We start from the raw sequence: 25,198 nt of genomic DNA, 5'->3' as shown, positions 1-25,198 counted from the left end.
TGAGTGTTTACCGATACCGCACAGACGGTGAATTTCTTCGGGACAGCCAATCAGATTTGAGTAAATTCACCCTTCGCAGGGCAGCTCACTGCTCCTGCGCAAAGCCCCGTACAGACTTAGAAGACTCTTACAGAAGACTACGACTTCCAGGATGCTGAACGCGTCGCTGCGCGTTGAACTGTGGGACCTCTGAGACCAAAGCGCAGACTCAATTGACAGCCTGAAGCCGCGGGCCACGCTGGAACTTGGAGTCCCTTTTCTATTCCTTTTTGAATACTGGGCCTGGAAGACTCGGCTGGCCATTGCGTCATGCGTGGCGCCGGCGCAGAACGAGAAAGAGGCGGGAACGCCGAGAAATTAAAGCCGTCCGCGGAGCGGAGAGACAAACTTCAGCAGGGGGTTGGTGTTTCCCGGCAGGTAATGGCGCCCCCTGAGGCCTAGAGGTCCAGCGCCTGCAGCGAGCCACTGGCAGTCCTCCTTCCGCTGTGTCCGACAAGAGTCCTGATTACAGTGAACATGTTGCTGCCGCTAGCCAAGCTGTCCTGCCCGGGTGAGAGGGAATTTTGGGAAGGGAATAAGTGGAGAAAGGTCGAGTGGTTAGGGAAGAATGGACAGGGTCACACCTGGGGACAGTAGTCACCTCTCTCCTCCCAAGCTTCCTTTGGTCGGCTTTCGCAGGCTAAACTAGGGCAAAGGTCACGCTGTCTGCGCCAGGTGGTGGACCTGGGTTCTTCCTGCTGTTGTCCGAACCCGAAGAATTGACAACTAGGGTAAAGGTCATGAGCGGAGGAAACTTATCAACATGGCCCCTCTGAGTACTCCTGATCTGAATCTTCCCAAATTCTGGTCCTGACCCTATCCCAAAGCTCGGGTGTTATCTGTTGCATTATTGGAAATAGATGAAATATTTGCACAGGCTTTTCCCCTTCGTCTTGACCTGAGTTGCGTCTTTGTCTCCATCCTAGACTATTTTCAAGAACTGAAGTCTGATCTGTCACATCATGATTAACATTCATATTTTGTTTGAAGTCTCATTTGTCACATCATGATTAACATTCATATTCTAAGTCACAAAATTATATCTAGAGCCAGGAATTTTTCTACATTGTCTAACATTAACTCTAGCAGCTTATCGTGTTATGGGTGCTCCTAGAACCATCACGATGACTCGTGAAAATACCATATTACCTCTCCTTTCACGTTAAAAAAAAAAAAAAAAAATGATACAGTTGGACGGTGTGGATGGTGGTTACTTTTGTTTTACTTAAAAACAAAGAAAAATTAAATTATAAAAATTTCACAACAGAATCTTGAATTCTCTTACAACTGGTTTAATTTTATCTTAGTTTATTAAGTTAATTTTTGGTTATGTAATAAGTATATATATGTATTGCAAGTTCAAGGACGTTCTTATGTAAATTTCATTAAAGTGGACTTTGTCAAATTTGGCCATCATACATTAGATAAGTAGCATTCTGTTTAAAGTTCCTGTTTCTCCTGCATGTATTACAGCACCTAATGTGTAGATGTATCACCTATCTATCTATCTATCTATATACACACATATATATATATATTTGGGGGGAATATCAAAGTAGTCAGATGCTGTCTGTCCTACTGCCTAATTTAGCTGAAGTAATTCCTGAGCCAAGTGCTAACAAAATTCCACCAAAATTGCCATTTCCAGTTTCTTTGGATGCTTAAACCATTGCCATTTTCATAGCCTAGTGTCAGTACTGCTGGAGACTGAGAAGGGTGAAAATGCACTCAGTGCGACTTTGACAGGGTGATGTTATGAGTTCCGTGGACTTTTGACTTCACTTCTCTAGCAAAATTCAGCCAAGGTGTCTTAAGTGTACACATCTTTAAAGTGATATATCAGATTTGTTTTCAGAAAAGGAGTAAAAGTCATGAATTTTTTTTTTACCCCTTGATAACATAAGATGTTCAGTGTTTTTTCCTATGCTTATTTTCTGTCTGTAGATCTGTATTTCTTTGGTGAGTTGTCAGTACAGATCTTTTGCCCATTTTTTCAGTTGTTTTCTTTTTTAATTTTATGAGTTCTTTGTATATTTTGGATGCCAGCCCTTTATCAGCTATGTGCTTTGCAGATATTTTCTTCCATTCTATGAATTATCTTTTCTTTCCCTCATGTTCGCCTTTTAATGCTTCTGATTTATAACTCAGCTTGCCTTTACACAGAGAATGACAGTTAAAAAAAAAAGCATTAACCTATTTTGTAATACCGTGAGTGAATGATAAATGAGTATGCTAATGAAGGAAAGTGTAAAAAGGACGGTCTGATATTCAATCAACAAGTATTTACACCTGTAAGTATAGGCCAAGACTGGGATTTATCCCACAACAAGGAAAAGACAAATACTTAAGGACTGTACTATCTATTGATAGCATATAGACAACTAAGCAAGACATTTATGTTTATACCATTTTTGATCATATAGATGTTTTAAATTTTTAGTTAAATGATTTAATGATTTTTGAAATTTTTACCATAACCTTTCCAAATCTAAGACTCTAAAAAAATTACCAGTGGTTTCCCTATAATCTTTTGTATGTGACTCCAAATGTTCTTTTTTATAATGGTTTTATTGAGATATATTACATATCATACAGTTCACACCATCTAAAGTGTGCAATTCAGTGGCTTTTAGTGTATTCACAGAGTTGTGTGACCACTACCACAGTCCATTTTAGAACATTTTCATCACCCGGAATGGAAACTCCATACCCATGAGCAGTCCCTCCCAACCCCTCCAGTACAACAACTAATCAACTTCCTGTCTCTGTAAATGAGTCTATTCTGGATATTTCATATGCATGGACTCATATAGTATATGTTTTTTTGTGGCTGGCTTCCCTCACTTAGCATAATGTCTTCAAGATTCATCCATGTTGTAGCATATATCACCTCTTAATTTCTTTTTATTGCTGAATGATACTCCATTGTATGGATGTATCACTTTTTATTTATCAACTCACTGATGGACATTTGAGTTGTTTTTACTTTTTGACTTATGAATAATGCAACTATCAACATTTGGATAAAGTTTTTGTGTAGACATGTGTTTTTATTTATTTTAGGTATATACTTAGGAGTGAGTCATATAGGAACTCTGTGTTTCACATTTTGAGGAACTGCCAGGCTGTTTTCCAAACTGGCTGACCATGTAACATTCCCAGCAGTATGTGAGGCTTCCAGTTTTTCCACATGCTCATTATCACTTGTTACTGTCTACCTTACTGACTATAACTACCCGAGTGGATATAAAGTGGTATCTTATTATGGTTTTTATTTGTATTTCCCTGATGGTTAGTGATGTTGAACATCTTTTCATGTATTTATTGACTACTTATGTATCTCCTTTGGAGCAATGTCTATTTAGAATCTTTGGCTGATTTAATTGTTTATTATTATTATTATTAGAAATGAGTTCTTTAGATATGCTAGATATAAATTCTTCATCATATATACGGTTTGCAAATATTTTCTCCCATTTCACAGGTTATCTTTTTACTTTCTTGGTAGTATCCTTTGAAGCACAAAAAGTTTTTGTTTTGATGAAGTACAGCTTATTTATTTTCTCTCTTGTTGATTCTGCTTTTGGTAGCATAGCTAAGAAACCATTGTTGTAAGGTCACAAAAATTTACATCCCTGTGTTTTTTTAAGTTTTATAGTTTTAGCTCTTATATTTGGGCCTTTGATCCTTTTTGAGTTAACTTTGTATCAAATCTTTATTTTTTCATTTTTTATTTTGAAATAATTTTACATTTGCAGGGGAGTTGAAAAGATAGTACAGAGTTTCCATATACCCCATGCTCAGATTAACTTCTTAGATAACTATAGTGTAATTATCAAAACTAAGAAATTAACATTGATACAATCCTATTAACTAAACCGCAGACTTTATTCAGATTTCCCTTTTCTGTTCCAGGATCCAATCCAGGGCACCACATTGCTTCTAGTTGTCATGTCTCCTCCTCAGTCTACTTCAGTGTGACAGTTTCTCATCTTTTCTTGTCTCTCTTGGCCTTGACACTTTCCATATGGACTGGCCCGGCATTTTGTGGAATGACTCTCAGTCTGAGTTTGCCATGATTTCTCATGATTAGACTGAGGTTATGTATTTGGTGGAAGTATACCACAGACGTGAAGAGCCCTTCTCATCCAACCATATCAGGAGCATGTGACACCAGTATGTCTTATTGCTGGCAGTATTAAACTCCATCGCGTGTTTAAAGTGTCTGCCGTATTTCTCCACTGTAAAGTTAATATTCTTCTTTTCCCATACTCCACTAGTTGGAAGTGAGTCACTAAGTGTAGCCCACACTCAAAAGAAGGAGAAGTCAAATAATTTGTCAGTATGTCACCATTATCTTTTATACCTTGACTTTCTCTGTTAAAATCATTGGCCAAATGGAATTCATTTTTGATATAAGGAAAGAAATATGCTTTTTTTGAAATGACTTTCTACCTATGTCTGCACCACTTAATGAGTAACCATCTCTTCTCCCTGATTTGAAATGACATTTTTGCCATACACCAAAAGCTTATGTTATCCTGTTTCTAAACTCTTTATTGTTTCTTTGATTATTCTGTTCCTTGTCCCATAACAGACTTTTAATTATTTAGTTCCAAATGTAGGTTTTTATATCTTTCAGGGCTAGTTCCAAAGGAGGAGTTTTTGTCCTTTTTTTTTAATGATGGAAAGGATTATCGAGGAGAAGTATGCCAGAGAAGGGAGTCAGAAATTGGAAACACCAACAAGGGGAGGGTATCAGGTGGGAAGAATGCCCCTAGGAAGATGGGAGGGATAAGCCTTCATATCCAAGTGGCAGGATTAATCTAAGAGAGCAGAAAAGGCATCTCTTGTATTATAACCTGAGAGAGTGAGCACAGGGTGGACGCAAATGCAGATTGCGTTAGACGTTGTTGCCAACAAATTGAGACAGTTCCCACCTACATGCAGTAATCGCTTCTGTCTTTTTATGAAGTTTGATGTGCTAGGGTATCTGCCCCAGATAAGAGAGGAAGGAGATGGAGTTGAAGGTTTAAAGATAGCAGAAGTTTAATGAACATTCTTGCAGATCGATCTTTTCACACTTCTATTTATTTCCATAAAATTGTATTTGCCAACTCAGATTAGATAGATAGATACAGATATATACCTACATATGGTCTCAAAAAATATTGCCATATATGAGTGTCAACCTAATAAGAAGTGTTGATCCTAAAACTCAGTTTGCCCGTATCGTCCCAACTTAATCATTAATACTACCCCTTATTACTCTCAAAAGTATCTAGTTTGAATTGTAAATTATATGGTCATCCTATTTATCAGTTAAGCTTGACATGAGCTAAACTGAATAAATTAGTTTATTAGATACTTTTAAAATGTTGTAATTTGAAAACACTGCCTTATGAGAAAAAGCTAACTGAACTGTTCATCAAGAAAAGAGTATAGTCTATTTCAGTCCATGTCGGAGCTAACAACTCTACAGCGTAGGCCTAACTATTCACTGAGTGTCTGCAGGTTTGATATGATCAGACCATAAACAACTTTCCAAATATAAGACATCCTGTGTAATACAATTTCAGGTCATGAAGGTACCTTCGAGATCATCTGTGCTTCTTCACTTTTAATGAGGAAACACATTAAGTGATTTGTTTAGGTCTTAGGGCTAATTAACAGACAACTAATCTGAAACCAGCTCTGATCCCCAGTCTGTGGTTTTTTTTTAATATTTGTTCAGTCAACTCTGAGGAAAATGAATTAAAAAATAATAATAATCTTCATATTTTTTGTGTAGCATATCAGTGCTTTCATGCCTTAAAAATTAGGAAACATTATCTACCTCTGCATGCTAGAAGATGGGCTTCAACCTCTGTTGTACCTCGAATCACTACCCACTACACCATTTATCCCCGGGATAAGGACAAACGATGGGAAGGTAAGCCATAATTTGTGTAAAATTGTTGAGACTCTACAGATACTCCCATTTTATAAGGGGAAAATGATAGTATCTATATAGATAGTATTTCTATAAAGATGATAGTATCTATAAAGATAATATCATTTTCCAAAGGGAAAAATTTTCATAATAGTATAAAATCATCTAATATAGATTTATAAAATCTATTATAATACATATTAACATTTATAAGAAGAAATATTTGCTAAATTTGTAATACAGTAATAAATCTCAAGGTCAAAAGTTGGTTTATAGAAGCTAAAATAAGACATGCACTGGAAACATCCAACTAATACAATGATACACCTAGTGCAGTTCTCAGTCAAAGCAGAGGGGCAATTTCTATCAATGGTGTTCTAACACATAGTGGGTATATAAGCCAGCATGTGATTTTAACAGGTCATATTCATCTCAGACTTTTGTGTATTTTTTTAAATTTTGTTTTTTCCTCCCAGGAGTGAGCATGGAGAGGTTTGCAGAAGAAGCAGATGTAGTAATAGTTGGTGCAGGCCCTGCAGGGCTCTCTGCTGCTGTTCGGCTAAAGCAGTTGGCTGCTAAACATGAAAAGGACGTCCGTGTGTGTCTGGTGGAGAAAGCTGCGCAAATAGGAGCTCATACTCTCTCAGGGGCTTGCCTTGACCCACGTGCTTTTGAAGAACTGTTCCCAGACTGGAAGGAGAAAGGAGTATGAAAAATTGTTTTTCATGAAAAGTCTAATTTTTATTGTGTCTCTATTTCTAAATTACTGGAATATGAGAAATGTTTTTATGTAATTCTGTCTTTTAAAGGATAATTACTGATTTTTTTATTTATAAGGGACAAAAATATATTAAATCATATCAAATGTAGTTATAATTTTAAGATATTAACTCATTTTTATATAATGCCTTGTATGTGTTGCTTTTACATACTGGATTTATAAGAAGGCATTATCTTGAGAAGATATTTGAATATTTGTACCAAATAAAATATAGCATTTTGGTTTTAAGGTTATTTCCTAACTTTCTCCATAGGTGTTTATATCACTGTTCTTAATAAAATGTTATCTAAATTTCCTGGGACATTGCAATATCTACACCCAAGGAGGGTAATCTAATCTAATTTTCTAAAGCAGTAAATCATGGTCACCCATAACCTAAGCAGAAAAGGCGCTGGTATGATATGCAGAGAATTAAGTGCCAGTTTTACTGTTCTCGTAATTTATGTGACCTTGGTTAAAATTTTACACTCTATGTATTTCAGTTTTTTCTTATGTAAGGTGGGTTATATTATAGCTATTCTACCATTAAGATTAGAATATTTAGTATCTGTGACTATACTTTGTAAAGGTAAAACATTGTATAAATGTTTCTGTATTTTTTTCATATGGAGTAAATTCCAAAAATTTTATCTCTGCTGTTCTTTCTAAAATATCAAGCTCCTTTAAACTTGAAATACTTAAATTATGCCTAATTAACTTTCTCTTTTTAATATCTAATTAATTATATTAGATATAATTAAATGATTATTGATATACTATCAATTCTAATAGAAAGAAAATTTTTTTTCAGCAAAACCCTATATAGCTAGGCAGAAACAATTCATTACATACATGTTAACCATCCTTATCCAAGGGAAGAATAAAACTTGTCTTCTCTTTTCATCAAGCAGGAAGTTACAGCTTGGAGCGTGCTCCTCAGCTAAACTCCCGCAGACGGGGAGACAGGGAGCCATCCTCCTTGACATTGACTTTTCAAAGATAACTCCAAAGTCCCCAAAAAAGGCATTCCTGGGATGCAGAACTGGCTTATTAGGTTTTAAAAAGATTACCATACATTTCAAAGAGACAAAGAAAGGATTTACAGTCTAATATTTCCAAAGAAAATTGAAAATTTACTCTTTGATACAATTTTTTTTAATAATTTGTATTTACCTTTACAAATATGAACCTCCTTTTCTTTTCTTATTTTGTTTCTAGGCTCCACTTAACACTCCTGTAACAGAAGATAGGTTTGGGATTTTAACAGAGAAATATAGAATTCCTGTGCCAATTCTTCCAGGTAAGATATGATACATAATCATAGAATCATAGAATTCTACAGCTGGAAGGAACTACATTTCATCTGGTGAAATCCCTTCTTTTTACAGATGAGAAAGCTGAAGCCCAGATGTTTGTAGGACGTACCTAGAGTTATATAGCTAGCTTATGGGAAAGCAGGACTAGAATCCAGTTCTTTAATCTTCCACTAGAAAAACTGAGATAGCCTTGTAAACCAACTCGGAACTTTTTTTTCCTCACCCAAGAATATGTTTATTGACTTTATAGTGTGGGGAAGGGGGAGAGAAAGAGAGAAACATGGATCAGCTGCTTCCTATATGCACGCCGATGGGGGATCAAACCTGCAACCTTTTGGTGCACAGGACGCGATGCTCCCACCAACTGAGCCACCTGGCCAGGGCCCAACTAGGAATTTTTGATTTAATGCTGTAATGTTTTTAATTTAATAATTAGAACTCTAGACCAAAATTATAGAACATAAATTGAAATTGTGTCCATAAGAAAATGGGTATATTTATTCAGAAATTATACATTGGTCCTGGCTGGTGTGGCTCAGTGGATTGAGTGCTGGCCTGCAAACCAAAGGGTCACCAGTTTGATTCCCAGTCATGACACATGCCTGGGTTGCGGGCCAGGTCCCTGGTGGGGATCGCTCAAGAGGCAACCACATATTGATGTTTCTCTCCCTATCTTACTCCCTCCCTTCCCCTCTGTCTAAAACTAAATAAATAAAAATCTTTAAAAAAAAAGAAATTATACATTGATTAGAATTTTTGAATTAAGTATTTATGTTTTTAAGTATTTATGAATTTTTTAATTAAGTATTTATGTTTCTGAGATTTGTTATTAATTTATGCTTTAAATTAAGTACTTATGTTTTTGAGATTCTTTATCAATAAAAAGTCAGATTTATAAATTAAGCATTTGTTTGTAGGTCTTCCAATGAATAATCATGGCAATTACATTGTACGCTTGGGACATTTGGTAAGCTGGATGGGAGAGCAAGCAGAAGCCCTTGGTGTTGAAGTATACCCTGGTTATGCTGCTGCTGAGGTTTGTATAGTGTTGTTTAGTTTTAATCATAGAAAGTAATCTGTTCTACTTTTGAATATGAACCAAGAACGGTATGAGGTAAAGAAGTAAATATTTTAGAAAGGCCACAGGATTTTAGAATTGCAAGATTAGAAGGAATCTTAAAAAGATCTACATAACCCAGAATACTTAATTCCTTATATTGTACCCATGTCAAGTGATGGTCCAACTTATGATTGAATTCCATTGGGGATGAAAAGATCTCTGTCTTTTCATTTGGTAATGAATTGTTGGTAATGCTCTCTTACGTTGATCAGAAAGTTATTTAATGTTTTATGTAGAACAAATCTATGCCCTCTTCCAATTGGAAAGAAACCTTTCATTTATAATTATGCCCTGCTCTCTCTTCTTCCTTACCTTTAATCTTGTGTTTTTTTCTTTCCCAAGTTAAATATTCTCCGTCCTTTCAGACATTGTGTTACATAGTTTGAGTTCCTTCAGTATTCTAATTGCCCTCCTCTGAATGCATTTCCCTTTTATCACCTATAAGGAGGCACCCAGAAGGAAAACTCTGCTTCAAGCCTAGTGTAGAGGAAGGCAATTATCTTCATTCAAGAAAATGTCCTTCTGTTAATTCACTCAAAATAACTCTTTTGGCAGCCATAGCCTACTGTTGATTTTCACTAAGTATTATTGAGGAAATTATTAAAAATAAAGTCTGCCAACTCAGAAAAGTCACCTCTACAAATTATAAAAACAATTTTATTCTTTTTTATGTTGTTAAGAATTTTTTTATTTTTTAAAATATTTTATTGTTTATATTCTTACTTTTGTCCCAATTTTTTCTCCCTTTGCTCCCCCCTCCACCCAGCCTGCCCCAACTCCCACAGGTAACCCCCACACTGTTGTCCACGTCCACAGATAATGCACATATGTTCTTTGACTAATCCCTTCCCCTTCTTTCATTCAGTCCCCACCTCCCCACTCCTCTCTTACAGCTGCCAGTCTCTTCCATGTTTTTAGGCCTCTGATTCTGTTTTGCTCATTCATTTATTTTGTTCATTAAATTACCACTTATAAGTGGGATCATATGGTATTTGTCTTTCACTGACTGCTTATTTCCCTTAGCATAATCGTCAGTTTTATTCTTGAGTAAGTATTAACCCAAGATTGCAGTGCATGTCACTGGCAGCCTGCTAGGGAGATTGCCAAGACAGAAAGAAATCTCATCCTTTTATATAGCCACGTAGATACAATCTATTACATACATGTTGTCTGTATCCAAAGGAAAAATAAACTTCTTGGGACAAGCAGGAAGTTACAACCTGGAGCCAAGCACCTATCTCAGACTTCCACAGAGACAGGAAGACAGAACACCATCCTCTTTGATATTCACATGCAAACATGTCTCCTAGGCTCCCGAGAAACGAATTTGTGAGATGCACATCTGGCAGGGATCTTATCTAGCTTTTAAAAAGATTCACATATATCTCAGACAGTGAAAGAGTTTACAGTTAAGTTTTCTAAAGGCTTTGCTAAAAGAATCTTGATTGGAAGAGAAGGTTTTTTTTATTTTAGTACCAGAGAAAATTTAAGATAACTTTGTATTTGTTTTTACCCTTACAGTATGTAAGTCAAATAAAAACACTTAGGGCTGTGGCCATTGTCACTCAATTGGTAGCAGCGCCATCCCTTAACCGAAAGAAAGGTTGTAGGTTCGATCCTCAGGGCACATACCTGGGTTGTGGGTTCAATCCTCAGTCCAGGCACATAAGGGAGGTAACTGATCAATGTGTCTCTCTTGCATCAATGTTTCTCTCTCTCAAAAAGCAGTGAAAATATGTCCTCAGGTGAGAATTTAAAAGTTTGAAAAAGATAAAACAAAAACCACTTAGGTTTCTGCATTATACTTGCTACTAATTTGTATTCCCAACCCATACATATGCATGTGGTGTTTTGGGCCCAAGTCTGGGCCTTTACATTTCTCCTGGTTAAAATGATCTTGGGATCAGAGTCAAAGCTATAAGTAGGTGGTTTGTAGAATCAGTGATTTTCACTTTTGGAGTACACACACACTTACTTACACACTCTTGTACCTCCTCTTTTCCTCATTTCCTTAGAAATCGTTATCAGTAGATTAATGATGGCAGTTTGTTGGTACGCTCTGAGTCAGACTTCAGTTCTAGTTCATAGGTACATTCTGTTTTCAAAGTATCAAATAAATCATTTATATCCTTTTTTTTTTCATATCCATTGCTGTTAATCCTTGTTGTACCTTTCTACTCCTGTACTTTCTGTTGGGTCATTGTAGTGTACATTTTGTACTTTCCTAGCCAAAGAGCATTTTTCTCCAGAGAGGAGACAAATACAGTAACATTTCTCATCCTCAGAAGTATACTTTTGACCTGTTTTTCCACTTTCTTTCCCTTTTTTCTTGCTTCAGAAATAAACTTCAATCACCTCTGGACTGTCTTCAACCTCTGTTTTCTTGTTACGTTTTGTATGCTGGTTCATTTTTGGGGGTGGTCATAGGTCACTTGGGACAGAGGCTTTCCTGACACCATTCTCTTCCCATCCACACTGATGGTCTCCATTTGTTAGAGGCTTTGAATTCAGGTTCTGTACGTATGTTCGTGACACCTGAACTCTTCACACAGGTTTCGTTTAATCTTGCCGGTGTTTTAGTGACTCTTAAGTAGCATCCCCATTTTCTTCCTAATCACGGTTGGGGCATTTCTTTGATTTCCAACCATTTTATACTCTAAAAGTGGGTAGCTCAGAAACAAGTTCCCTTTTGCCTGAGTATTTTAAAGCCTGTATGTCTATAATCTAAAGAACATGTTCATTTTCTAAAAAATCTAAGGGTATTTGTTGTTTACTTGCAAAGTTATTATGAATCCTAAGGTGATAAGGAAATGTTTTTATCTTAGATCCTTTTCCATGAAGACGGCAGTGTGAAAGGGATTGCCACTAACGATGTAGGGATACAAAAGGACGGCGCCCCGAAGGTGAGTGTTTTAATAATTATGTGCTTCACAAACTGACAGATTTAAATAAACTGATTTAAACTTAATAATTTAGTCTGCCTACAAGCTGCGTGTTAAGTATATGTTAGAATATAATTATTAATTTGGAATTTTTCTCTCATCAGGAAAATACTCATACGTGTATGTACATGTATGACATGAATAATCACTGTACCATACAAAACAGAAGTTCCCACTTAACATATGAAAGATGTTCAAATTCTCTAATAACCGAAGATATTAAATTAAGGAGAGTTGGGAGGGATAGGGACCAGAAGCTGTACAGAAAAGAAGAAAGAAACACACACAAAGATATTAAAATAATTATAATGAAATAATTCTCACTATTTAGACTGAAACTATTTAACTCCAAGGATATTTATCTGAGCAGTGCTTATAATAGCAAAACAGTGGAACAACCTAAATGTGCAGCTATTGAGAATTGATTGAAAAAATAGGGGAATCTATTCAAGCATTACAAATGAATGCTTTGTTTGGTATATAGTGCCTTAGGCAAATCACTTTATGATGTAATACGAAAACAATCATAAAAGTAATGTAATGAATGACTCATACACACATACAATACATGAAAATACGTGAATAGAGAAATATCAGGAAAGACATATTTCATGAGACTTTTCTGATTATTCTGTATTTCTTTATTCAGTAACTTTACTGAGTTCCTATCATATGCCAGACACAAATGCAAAATACAGAGAGCAGAAGAGAGAAATAAGACTTTAATTGTAGCTTTTCCCCCCCTCAGAAAAAACATTTCGGTTTTACTATATACATTCAGGAATAGAGAACAAGCAAAATTAAAGTAAAATAGCAAGTAGCTGAAGAATATATTTAGTAAGATCCTATTGTGTTAGATGATATAAGTAGACTCTGTTTTTTATTCATGGAAATTTTCTAACCTGAAAATTTTACAACAAAGCCATTAATAGTGTTTTTTGCTTTAAATGAATAGACCGGAAAATCAGGAACAGGGGGGAAATGGCCTTTCATTTTTCACTTTCTGTTTATTTGTAGATAATCTTTTTTAGCATATGCATGCTTTATTCGCTGTTTCAATTCTTAGAAACTTATTCAATCAAGTACTTTTGAAGTAAAAAATAAAAATATAACAAACACACAAGATACATTATTAAACTTAAATTAGATTTCACTCATAACAGTACTTAGCTTTATTTCTAATATATTTTCACTGTCTTTTCTACACCTGAATTACAGTGCAATTCAAAACTGACCAGAATGTGAATACTTTTTAAATTGTCTAATGTTGCAGTTCAACATTTTTATTTTTTAGACAACATTTGAGAGAGGACTAGAACTACATGCCAAAGTTACAATTTTTGCAGAGGGTTGCCATGGACATCTAGCCAAGCAGCTGTATAAGAAGTTTGATTTGAGGGCCAGTTGTGATCCCCAAACCTATGGAATTGGACTGAAGGAGGTATCCTGGTTTGTTTTTGTCATTTGAATGTTGAAAGGTAGAGCTTTAAATTCATTTGTATTATAATGTAATTATAATGTTGATTTAGTTTTACAGTTTTACTTTCCATTGACTTGAAATGTTCATTATGACTAAAAATATTTGAGATCGTTTTCAAAGGGCTAGAAAATATATACTAACCAAAATTTATTAGTATATAAATTATATCTACATGTTATAATTGGTTGATCAGATATTTCTGAAAGAAGACTTAAACTTGAAAATATTTGTAATATTGATTTTTTTTCATACACTGTTATTCATGTGCTGGTTGTAGGATGAGCACATCATACAAGAATTTTTTATTCAAAATTGTAATGTGAAGATAATTTAGTTTATGAAACATATACTCAGTTACGATATATTGACATGGAACCTAAAATTTAGATAGGTTAAGCGTTGTATATTTTCTCAATTTGTCCAATCTCTACATACCTTTTCAAACTTTACGCTTATTAGAATGTAAAAGTTTCATTATATCCTTTTGTTTGATTTTATTTTTAGAGTAAAGCTCAGAAAGGTTTAAATTCTATATGTAACTAGATTAAATAGATTATGAATAAGGACTTAATTGTTTTGGTAGATTGCACATAATATTACCTGATTTTTAGACAACGTTTAAAATTTAAAACTTACCATTGTAAAAATAGGATAAATAATTTGCTTCCGTTGAGGAGGGGACTGTGCAAGAAAGAGTGAAGTATTTCATTGAAGAATAACAGTGTACTTTAAGGTCCTAGATCTTAAGTGTACAGTTCAGTGAATTTTTATCAGGCAAACCACTCCCATGTAACCACCACCCAGATCAAGACATGGAATATCACCAACTCCCCAGATGTTTCCCTCATCTCTTCTGTGGTGTGTCCTATAATCGCATGAAAGTCTTACTGATTTAAACATCCAAGTAATGTCTTAAAGTGTTCATAACATTCCTGACCTTTTTCTTTACTCTCTGATTCATTAGGCTGCAGTTTGGTATAATATTCTTTGATATTTCAAGTACCTTTTTGTGTGTCTTTTGTATAACTTTTTACTTGTAATTTTCATAAGTAAGACATAAACTTAGCAAGTTTTATACATCGTAGTGACATAAAAAATTTAAATAATACTCTAGGACTTTTGTTTTTAAGCTATGGATTATTGATGAGAAGAAGTGGAAACCTGGGAGAGTAGATCACACGGTTGGCTGGCCCTTGGACAGACACACTTACGGAGGCTCTTTCCTCTATCATTTAAATGAAGGGGAACCTCTTGTGGCTCTCGGTTTTGTGGTAAGTTCTGTGCCCATTGTGGAAAGTTCTACTGTTAGAGTCACTAGGTCATCACTGTTATGAAACAACGGGTTTGAATCTGGAGAATGTAAAACTTTTTTTATTGAAAGCTTATATTCTAATTTTCTCAATAGACAAAGTGTTTATAATTGTTCTAGACATTGGTCTACTTACACACACATAGCTTTAGTAACAGTAGCCACTGCAGGCTAGGCACTGTGCTAGATATTTCAGTGAGGACTCTTTTAAATCTTATAAAAATTCTGTGAATTCAGGATAGCCTTATTTTACTGATGAGAAAACTGAAGTCCAAACAAGCTGAACAACTTTCCCAAGTACACCCACTAAATGACAGAGGCAGTTCCACACCTGAACCTCCCCGACTTCAAAGCTCATTTCCACTGTGGCATGCTGCCACTGAAAATTTAATCAGCACTGGTTTTGAGCCTGTAATTTTTTGGCCACTTATATCTTTATAGTAAATTACATTTTGAACATCACAAGAAATGGAAAAAATATGAATTTCTGCACCTTAGAATTGGTGGCAGCTTTATTGTTTAATGTCATGATTAAGCCTACATATTAACCACTGTTAAACTTATGTGTTTTTGGTGTTTTTTGAAATCCAGACAAGTATTTAGCACATCACCTTTTTGTAGTTTTTCAAGTGACTTAATCTTTTCAAAGCAAAAAAGGCTTGGTTATTAAGTTCAGCACTATGCTAATACCTAATATTTCTTGTCCTTTTTTTTCTAAGTGTGATTACATCCTGTTTCTTCATTTTTGCTTCAGTAGAACTGCATATAGTTCGTTTATTTGTAGAGTTGGTATTGATAAATGAATAATAAATAATTACAACAACTTTTGTAGAAACACAATGTGAGAGACACTTACCTACAAATATTTTTCTAATGTGGACTTTGGTATGTAGAGCTCAGTGATTTATTAATATGTTCCAAATTTTAAAAGTTTTTCTGATTGTAAACACAAGGTATCCTTTCGTTTTACCCTTTTGAAACAAATTTTATTTTGTTAATTAAATTTGAGTTATTGGATATATTTCTCTACTTTGATTACAAGAAATTTAATATACATGTTTTCTGATAAAAAATTTCTCATAGTTTTAGCTTGATAAAATTTGAAATAAAAATGTCTAATTGCATAAGTATATCAAATTTAAATATAAAAACTTTAAGGTTGGTCTGGACTATCAAAATCCGTACCTGAGTCCATTTAGAGAGTTCCAGAGGTGGAAACACCACCCCAGCGTTCAGCCGACACTGGAAGGTGGGAAAAGGATTGCATATGGAGCCAGGGCTCTCAACGAAGGTGGCTTTCAGGTAACTCTGAAGTTTGTGTTCCTTGTTTATGTGTTATAAATTTAACATAACATTATGTTACAAGTTTAAATAAAGAATAGCAAATCATCTCATAGGAAAAAATTTAGGTAAGTAAGCAAAGCACTTAGTGTTTTTAAGACTGTGTCACACTGTAGTTAAATAAATTACACAATGAAATTAGTTTTAAGAATATATTGATTTCTAGAGGTAAATTCACAGCTTTTTGTTGTTTGTTTTTAACCAGAAAATTAAAACTATGTGACCCAAGATCTTTCCCTTTATTCCTTAGCTTCCAGGAAACTCAAAGGCAAATTTAGTTTTCAGCAAAGGTAATTAATACATCCCAACTACGTAGTAACATCCATGCCTTTTAGGTGAGCTCTGTTAAGCTTTTACTCTTACTTGTATGATTTTAGTATATGTTCAAAGTAAATTTTATCAAATACAATTCATGTATTAAATATAAACTACTGGAACAATGAAATAAGACCTAGATAGCTAACTGTAATAAAAGCTGTTGGTACGGTTGTAAAAAATAGTATTAGATGAGTAAGATGATCTTTTAAAAAATCTAAAACTCTTACCAAATGATTTGGAGCAAGTTACTTAACTTCTCTGGCCTTAAGGGATCATTTGTAAAGATAATCCCTTCTGTCTCTAATATTCTAGGAATCTAGAACTATTTTAGAAATTGGGTATCTTTTAAAAAATTGTTGTAAAAATAACCAATAGATAATAGAAAATTGGGGGGTGAGGTAGTTGACTTTGTTTCTAGTGTAATAATTTGTTTGCAACAAACATTGATTAAATTGCATAACTATTAAAGCGCATTAAACTCTTTTGAATGATATCCATAATACCTAGTATCAGTCTAATTCTATTCTTTGTAATTTATAGCATAAAAGTTTTGGTATATTAGTGGTACATACAGATTTTCATTTAAAAACATTCGCTTTATGTGCTTTAACATCTCAAATGGTTTTCAGATTAGCAGGAAGAGATGAACACAGATGCCCACCTTTTTTACTTAAATTTTCTGATATAATTAGTCAATTCAGAAACTTATTTTCAGTACGTTTTGAAGACCCATAAGAAGCAATAATTTGGAACATTCACTTTTTTTTTTTTTGAGCTAACAAATATTACATAGGTTTTTATTTCTCTTTTTCTTCAGTCTATACCCATAACTCACCTTTTCCTGGTAGGTTTCTTAATTATTTGTAGTCCCAGAACACAACATTTCTGAGTGCAACGTTTCCTCATTCCCTAGTTCCTGAACAAAATGCCCAGTGCCAGTAACACAGGCTACAGTCCTCCCAGAACTAAAAAACACACATTTTCGCTGGGCCATGAAATTTTTATCCTTAGGACTTAAGCACCAGTTTGGAAGAATTTGTACTAACAGTCCACATCCTGTCTTCTGATTGGTGAATCAGACAGTGTTAGCAAGGCCACAGCCTTATTTGAGAAAAGCATCATCATTATTCAAGTTCCTAACCATTACCTGTTTTCAGCTAGAGGCATTCCAGGAAGTCTTTACCCATACTGCCTACTCAGTGATCCTGATGTCGTGCGCTTTTATCTAGGCTGTTCTGACGTTGAGTGTGGTCTGGGAACCACAGTCATAAATATATCCCCTACGTGTATTGTGAAAGAATTGGGAGCCTGATCCTTCTTTCACCAGCTTTCTTCTGCCCCATTTAGCTTTTCAGCACCTCTTTCTCACAGTATTTCCTTATTGAAAGGAGTTGTGGCCACAGATTCCTCACCATGTCTCTTGCAGCTGAGGGCAGTAGTGTCCCTGTGAGTCCCCTTTCCTCTGAGTCACTTTCAGCACCATCAGCCAAACTTCTGCCACCTACCACTTTCTCAACAAAGACCACAGCTTACCTTAGGAAGCCCTTCGAGAAGAAAAAATGCAGGAGAAATGAGCAGCTCTGCAGGGCTCTCTTCCTTCCTTCACAAACTGTAGATTAGAGTACATTGTCCCTTGCAAACAACCTCTGATGTGGCTGCCTCATTGTGGGGTATATATAGGCTTTTGTTAGCTAACACAAAAAATCACCAGCCTTTATTACATGGTTTTATATCAGAAATGTATATTGAGGCCCAAACAACTCTTTTAAAATTTATTTTGGAAATTCAACTTAATCTCATGTTAATTAAAATGTTACTTAAGGTAATAGCTAATTGTAGTGATGCCATGATTAGAACCTAAGTTTTCCATCCCTAGATATCGAAGTAAAATAAAAAGCATATATAGATGTAAGATAACATCCTTTTTGTATCATGCATTACACAGAATGCATGTAAAAGCAAATCACAATTTAGAGTAATAGTTATTTAGGTTTAGAGAATATATTTTGCTATGACATGGTAAGTATACATACAAACTTTATTTAAATATGTTGATCCTCTGGTCTTAAATCTGCCTCATGTAGGTTCGTGATGGGGAGGGAAAAGGAAAAGTTCTTAATACAAAAATAGTAAGAGTTCTAATCCTCATTCATAGAAGAGGGGAAAAACTGCCCTTGCTCTGATTTTTTTTTTCAGTATATCCATTTTCTTGTATTTTTTCAAAAATGTTTCCCTACATCATTTGAAGACTTATTTAAGAGGCTGTAATTGGGAATGGTCAATTTTGCATGTTTAATTTGACTAACAATACACTCTAAATGTTTCTTTCCTCAGTCTATACCAAAACTCACCTTTCCTGGTGGCTTACTAATTGGTTGTAGCCCTGGTTTTATGAACGTTCCCAAGATCAAAGGTACCCACACAGCAATGAAAAGTGGAGCTTTGGCAGCAGAATCTATTTTTAATCAACTAACTAATGAAAATCTACAATCAAAGACAATAGGTAAGTACTTTCTACTTAAACTATAGAAAATTGTCAGGTTTTGTATTGAGACATTAAAAAGAAATTACTTAAACATACAGTCAGTATATAGCTAGAACATGAAAATAAATACAGTTAAAAATCTTGAGGTTTTTTTTTCATATATTTTATTGATTATGCTATTACAGTTGTTCCAATTTTTCCTCCTCTGCCCCCTCCACCTGGACCTCTCTATTCCTTCTGACAATCCGCCCCACCCCCCACTTAGTTCTTGCTCATGGGTCATGCATGTAAGTCCTTTGGCTACTCCATTTCCTATACTGTTCTTAACAGCCCCCTGTCTATTCTGTACCTACCAATTTGTACTTCTTAATCCCTGCACCTTTTCCCCCATTCTCTCCCTTCCCCCTCCCAGCTGATAACCTTCCAGGTGATCTCCATACCTGATTCTGTTCCTGTTCTGCTAGTTTGCTTTAGTTCGTTTTTCAGATTCAGTTGTTAAGAGTTGTAAATTTATTGACATTTTAATGTTCATAGTTTTGATCTTCATTTTCTTAAATAAGTCCCTTTAACATGTCATATAATAATGGCTTGGTGATGAACTCCTTTAGCTTTACCTTGTCTGGGAAGCACTTTATCTCTACTTTGATTCTAATTGATAGCTTTGCTGGATAGAGTAATCTAGGTTGTAGGTCCTTGCTTTTTTCATCACTTTGAATACTTCTTGCCAGTCTCTTCTAGCCTGCGAAGTTTCTTTTGAGAAATCAGCTGAAAGTTTTATGGGAACTCCTTCATAGGTAACTAGCTGCTCTTCTCTTGTTGCTTTTAAGATTCTCTCTTTATCTTTAATCTTTGGCATTTTAATTATGATGTGTCTTGGTGTGGTCCTCTTTGTGTCCATCTTGTTTGGGACTCTGGGCTTCCTGGACTTGTATGTCTATTTCCTTCACCAAGTAGGGAAGTTTTCTTTCATTATTTTCTCAAATAAGTTTTCAGTTTCTTGCTTTCTCTTCTCCTTCTGGTACCCCAAGGTTTTGAAAGTTGGTATGTTTGAAATTCTCCCAGAGGCTCCTTAGCCTATCCTCATTTTGGGGGAATTCTTTTGTCTTCTTGCTCTTCTGATTGAATGGTTTTTTCTTCCTTATGTTAGAGATCATTGATTTGATTCTCGGCTTCATCTACTCCACTTTTGGTTCCCTGTAAATTTTTCTTTATTTCACTTAGTGTAACCTTCATTTCTGCCTGGGTCTTTTTTATGCTGTTGAAGTACCCAATGAGTACCCATTAGGATATCCTTGAGCATCCTAATAACCAGTGTTTTGAACTCTGCATCTGATGGATTGCTTATCTCCATTTTGTTTAGTTATTTTTCTGGAGTTTTATTCTTTCATTTGGTAGCCTCTCATTGTTTGTTTCTGTGTATTAGGTAGAGCTGCTTTGACTCCCTGTCTTAGTAGCATGGCCTATTGTAAAAAAAAAAATGCACTGGTAAGTTGGATGTCGCAGAGCCTTAGGTAATCACCAGGGCAGGGCAGCCCGTGTTTACCAGGTTGATGGAGTCTCTGTTCTGTGGCTCTGTGTGTAAAGGGCTCAGAAAGGGGTCTGTGGCCACGGTCTGGCCTCTGGAGTTTTGTCTGGGAGGAAGCTGTCCCTCAGCACTTGCCCTGATGCCAGAAATTTCAGTTTCTCCCTGTGTGCCACTGGTATTCTTCCAGCTGCCCCAGTGATGGAGCCCAGAGGGAGTGAGTCTGGGTAAGTCCTTAGTCCATTGCAGGCCCTTTAAGAGGAGATGCCTGAGAATCCAGCAGTTTCTTCTACCGTTCTACCCCCAACTGGTTTTTACAGCCAGAAGTTACAGGGACTTATCTTCCCTGAACCCTGGGCTGGGTGGTCTGGTGTGGGGCTGGAATCCCTTGCTCCTGAGATATCCCTCCTGATTTTTATCCACTACACATGGGTTTGGGAATGCCCATTCTGTGTCTCCACCCCTCCTGCCCGTTTGGATGAATGTGACCTCTTTAATTCCTTTGTTGTCAGACCTCACAGAGCTCAATTTTCTGACAATTCTGGGTGATAGTTGTTTTGTAGTTTAGTAGTAATTTTTGCTGTGGTTGTGCAATGAGGGAAGCCATGTTTACCTATGCCTCCATCTTGACCAGAAGTCTTGAGATGTTATTAATGTATATTTCAATTGGTGCTAAAAGATAGACATATAGTATATGTCCCTTTACACAAAGCATTAATATATGTGCAGTGCAAAGAAAACTAAATGACCTAGTCTCATAATTAGTCAGATTTTTATAGCAATGTTCTGTTTATTGACATCAAAAGTGAAATACTGCCAGTGGTGCCCCACCCACTTAGAAGTGATTTCCAGATGGACTTACTGCATTACATTACATACATGTAATATACCGAAGGGTCGTGTCTGGAAACAGGAGAGCTGTGGAAACTGCGGAATCCAGCAACACTATTTCCTGGCAGGCCTGGCAAGCACAGGCATATATGAACGTGACCCTTCTGCTGTAGTAGACAGGAACAGCTAGCACTAGACCTCGGTAAACCCTGTGTCTAACAAGACCCTCTAATGGTTCTCCACTTTCCTCAGAGGAATAGCCAAAGTTCCCTCACCCCGACTCCGTCTCTTTCGACTTGCATTCAGGGCACACAGGCATCCTCACTCATCCTGGAACACGCCGAGCATGCTCCCTTTCATGGCCCTTGCTCACGGCCAACTCCCTCACTCCCTTCATCTTTGCTCAACCACCACTCTCACAGGGGATCCACCTGACTCACAACACACACAAAGCACTCCCCCCACCACACACACACACACCTTTTTTTCTATAATTTTTTCTACTTTTGGCACACTATGTAATTTATCAACTTTGTCTTCTGCTTGTTGGATGGAAAACTCTGAGAGGAGTTACCCAGATTAACAAATGTTACTCCATTTAGAAGTTTCCGGCGTATTTATGCCTTCAAATATCTTTGTAGGTAGGGGGCCTAGGGTGTGGGAGAAAGGACATAAGGTAGAACAGAAAAGTCAAGGTGGAGTGTGATGGTTGAGTTGTGGAATGCTTTTTCTGATTTTCCTGCCCAGTATCTTTCCTTTTTGGACCACCTTATCGTGTACACGTAGTACCACACAAAGGAAGTACTGGAGCAAGTAGATCACTGAAGACCAGATTAGGGATTAATCTAGGGGTTGGGTGAAGGAAAGGGGAGCCAGAACAGTAAACAATGACTGGAAAGAGTATAGTCACTATGTAGTTCACAAGTTATTAAGAACAGTTTTGTCCCGTTAAATATTAAATGCATGCACCAAGTTTTAGGTATTGTTATAATTTCCTAGGGCTGCCACAACAAAGCACCACAAACTCGGCGACTTAAAACAACATAAATTTGAGTTCTGCAGGCAAGCAGTTTGAAATTAAGGTATTGGGAGGACCATACTCTCAGTAAGTCTCTGGATGAATCTTGTTGCCTCTCCCCAGCTTCTGAAAGCCACAGGCATTCCTTGGTTTGTGGCAGAATGAGCTCCAATCTCTGCCTCCACCTTTACCTGTCTTCTGTGTATGTGTGTCCCATAAGGACACCAGTCATTGGGTCCAGGGCCCATTCTACTCCAGTATGACCTCATCTTAACTATTGCATCTTCAACAATGCTATTCTGACCCATTCATAAATACTGGGGGCTTAGGACTACAGAGTATCTTTTTGGGGGGACACAGTTCAACCCATAATATGTTGATCAATATGTTTCATTGATTTTTTTTTTTTTTTTACTTTTATAGGTAGCATAAATTCTTATGCTTCTTTTTCTGGTTCACTAAATTTTGAAACTTAATTTTCCATGTGACCACTATGAGAAACCAAATGCCTGTTTGTTAACAAAATATATTAAAAGTTATCTTTTTGGAAGATGCCAACATTTATATATGAAACATTCTTTGTGTGGTCTTAGATGACCTGTTTTTTTAAGATTCACTCATCAGGTATTTCAGTAGCAAAATACCTTGATAAAGTGTTTTATACTCCTTGAACCAACTTCACATTTAATATTTCATGTTTTTAATAAAAGGACTTCATGTAACTGCGTATGAAGACAATTTGAAGAAATCATGGGTGTGGAAAGAGCTATATAGTGTTCGAAATATAAGACCCTCCTGCCATGGAATCCTGGGTGTATATGGAGGGATGATTTACACTGGCATCTTCTACTGGATACTTAGAGGAATGGAGCCATGGACTCTAAAACATAAAGGTAATTCCAACATATTTGGGAATATGAATGCTATAATCATTAAAAACTCATGAATGGGATGCATTTAGTGAATTTTTTTAATGTTTTAAACTTGCTTTATTAATGACCAATTCAGTATCTTTAAGACAACAGTAATCATTACTATAAAAGTTTTGTTTCTTTGGTATGTTTTCAAGTTTTTACTGTTCTTTTCAGTACTTTAAAATTGTTGTATTTTTATTTAAAATCTTTCCACAAAACTTTTGAAGGTTCTGACTCTGATCAGCTCAAGCCAGCCAAGGACTGCACCCCTATTGAATACCCAAAACCTGATGGGCAGATTAGTTTTGATCTTTTGTCATCTGTGGCTCTGAGTGGTACTAATCATGAACATGATCAGCCAGCACATTTAACCTTAAAGGATGACAGCGTACCTGTCAATAGAAATTTGGCAATATACGATGGACCCGAGCAGCGATTCTGCCCTGCAGGTCAGTGCTGAGATTTCTGTCAGTCCTAAAATACAAGTATTTGCTTTAAACATGTGAGAAATACAGTCCCATTTCTTAGGAAATACTGTTTTATGGCTCTTACTCTAGCAATGTTAAAATAGGGATTTTTTGTGAAGCCTAATGCAGGTACTTCTCAAAAAAAGCCCTTGCCTGTCTACCCCTGGACCAAAATAAGGATTACGGAGCACCAGCTGCATTCGCCATGGCTGCTCACTCCAAACACCACAGTATGTGCGTACAGACGCTTAAATACTGATAGCCACACCCCAGTCGAGTGGTCCCAAACTTCAAGTTCACCATGAATACTCTCTTAGTGCTGAGTTTTCAACAAGAATTATAAAACAGTAACTGGATCTCAAATGATAAAGTAAAATAATAGTCAGATACGTAAAATTTAGTGCACTGTGGAGAAGTACTACAAAAGTCTTAAAGGCAACGACTTTCACTGTCTTTTGACTGTATTTTAATCATTTCTGTCATTATACCCGGTGAGGGTAAGGACTGGATCTGTTTTGTCGTTCCAGCTATAGCATCATGTAGCACATTTTGTTTATACACACACACATATGTATAAAATTGTAACTCAGAAGCAGTGAAGATCTTTGTAATAATGTTCTATGGATAAACATTTAAAAAATGAACCTTCCCAGTTTCTATAGTTACTGTTTCCTGGACTCCAATTTCCACTTTTGAATTTTTAAAGTTAAAAAAGGTACTTCACAATATTGTTTATTTCTTCTTATAGGAGTTTATGAATTTGTACCTTTGGAACAAGGTGATGGATCTCGGTTACAGATAAATGCTCAGAACTGTGTGCATTGTAAAACGTGTGATATTAAAGATCCAAGTCAGAATATTAACTGGGTGGTACCCGAAGGTGGTGGAGGACCTGCTTACAATGGAATGTAATTTGCAGGCAAGTCTGATAACCACTTTCTCTAAAATGTATAGTAAGGTAACTATAAAATGTTGAGAAGTTAACAAGTGTCAAAATATCTTACAGCATATTATTGATCACAATGTTCATAAAATACCAGGGAAATAGAAATTTCATATTATACCTAAAAATTGTCCCATAAAAAATTACGAATATTTATCTTAAGTAAAACTTTGTAAGTGATGTGGCATCTACCAACAGCAGAATAAACTGTTGATCTTTAATGTACATTTGGACTCATCAAATACAACTCTTCAAGTATAAAAATAAATGCATATTGTAGACCAGAGGTTGGCATCCAGCCCACCACTTTTCTTAAGTTTTATTGGAATGTAGGCACGGCATGCCCATTGATTTACAAGTTATCAATGGCTACAACTGCAAAAATGAGTTGTTACAGAACACCATGGTCCCCAAAATTTAGTAATCTGGCCCTTTAGAGAAAGCTTGCTGACCCCTGAACA

The 25,198-nt window shown here is 36.0% G+C and overlaps 1 protein-coding gene across 1 annotated transcript; it reads left to right on the top strand.

The window, feature by feature from the left end:
- The first annotated feature begins 209 nt into the window (after positions 1–209).
- On the top strand, positions 210–24,962 carry ETFDH (electron transfer flavoprotein dehydrogenase). Its single transcript, XM_024568736.4, has 13 exons — positions 210–550; positions 5,831–5,971; positions 6,448–6,677; positions 7,950–8,031; positions 8,965–9,083; positions 11,993–12,070; positions 13,404–13,550; positions 14,720–14,860; positions 16,057–16,200; positions 18,892–19,060; positions 23,124–23,306; positions 23,555–23,776; positions 24,543–24,962. The coding sequence occupies exons 1-13, from the start codon at positions 517–519 to the stop codon at positions 24,704–24,706; spliced, it is 1,854 nt and encodes a 617-aa protein (XP_024424504.2). The 5' UTR covers positions 210–516; the 3' UTR covers positions 24,707–24,962.
- Positions 24,963–25,198: the final 236 nt, after the last annotated feature.

The sequence above is a fragment of the Desmodus rotundus genome, chromosome 9 (assembly GCF_022682495.2).
Source record: "Desmodus rotundus isolate HL8 chromosome 9, HLdesRot8A.1, whole genome shotgun sequence".
Taxonomy (NCBI): Eukaryota; Metazoa; Chordata; class Mammalia; order Chiroptera; family Phyllostomidae; genus Desmodus; species Desmodus rotundus.
Note: the sequence above shows the minus strand (reverse complement) of the source record. Positions and strands in the feature narration are given on the sequence as shown.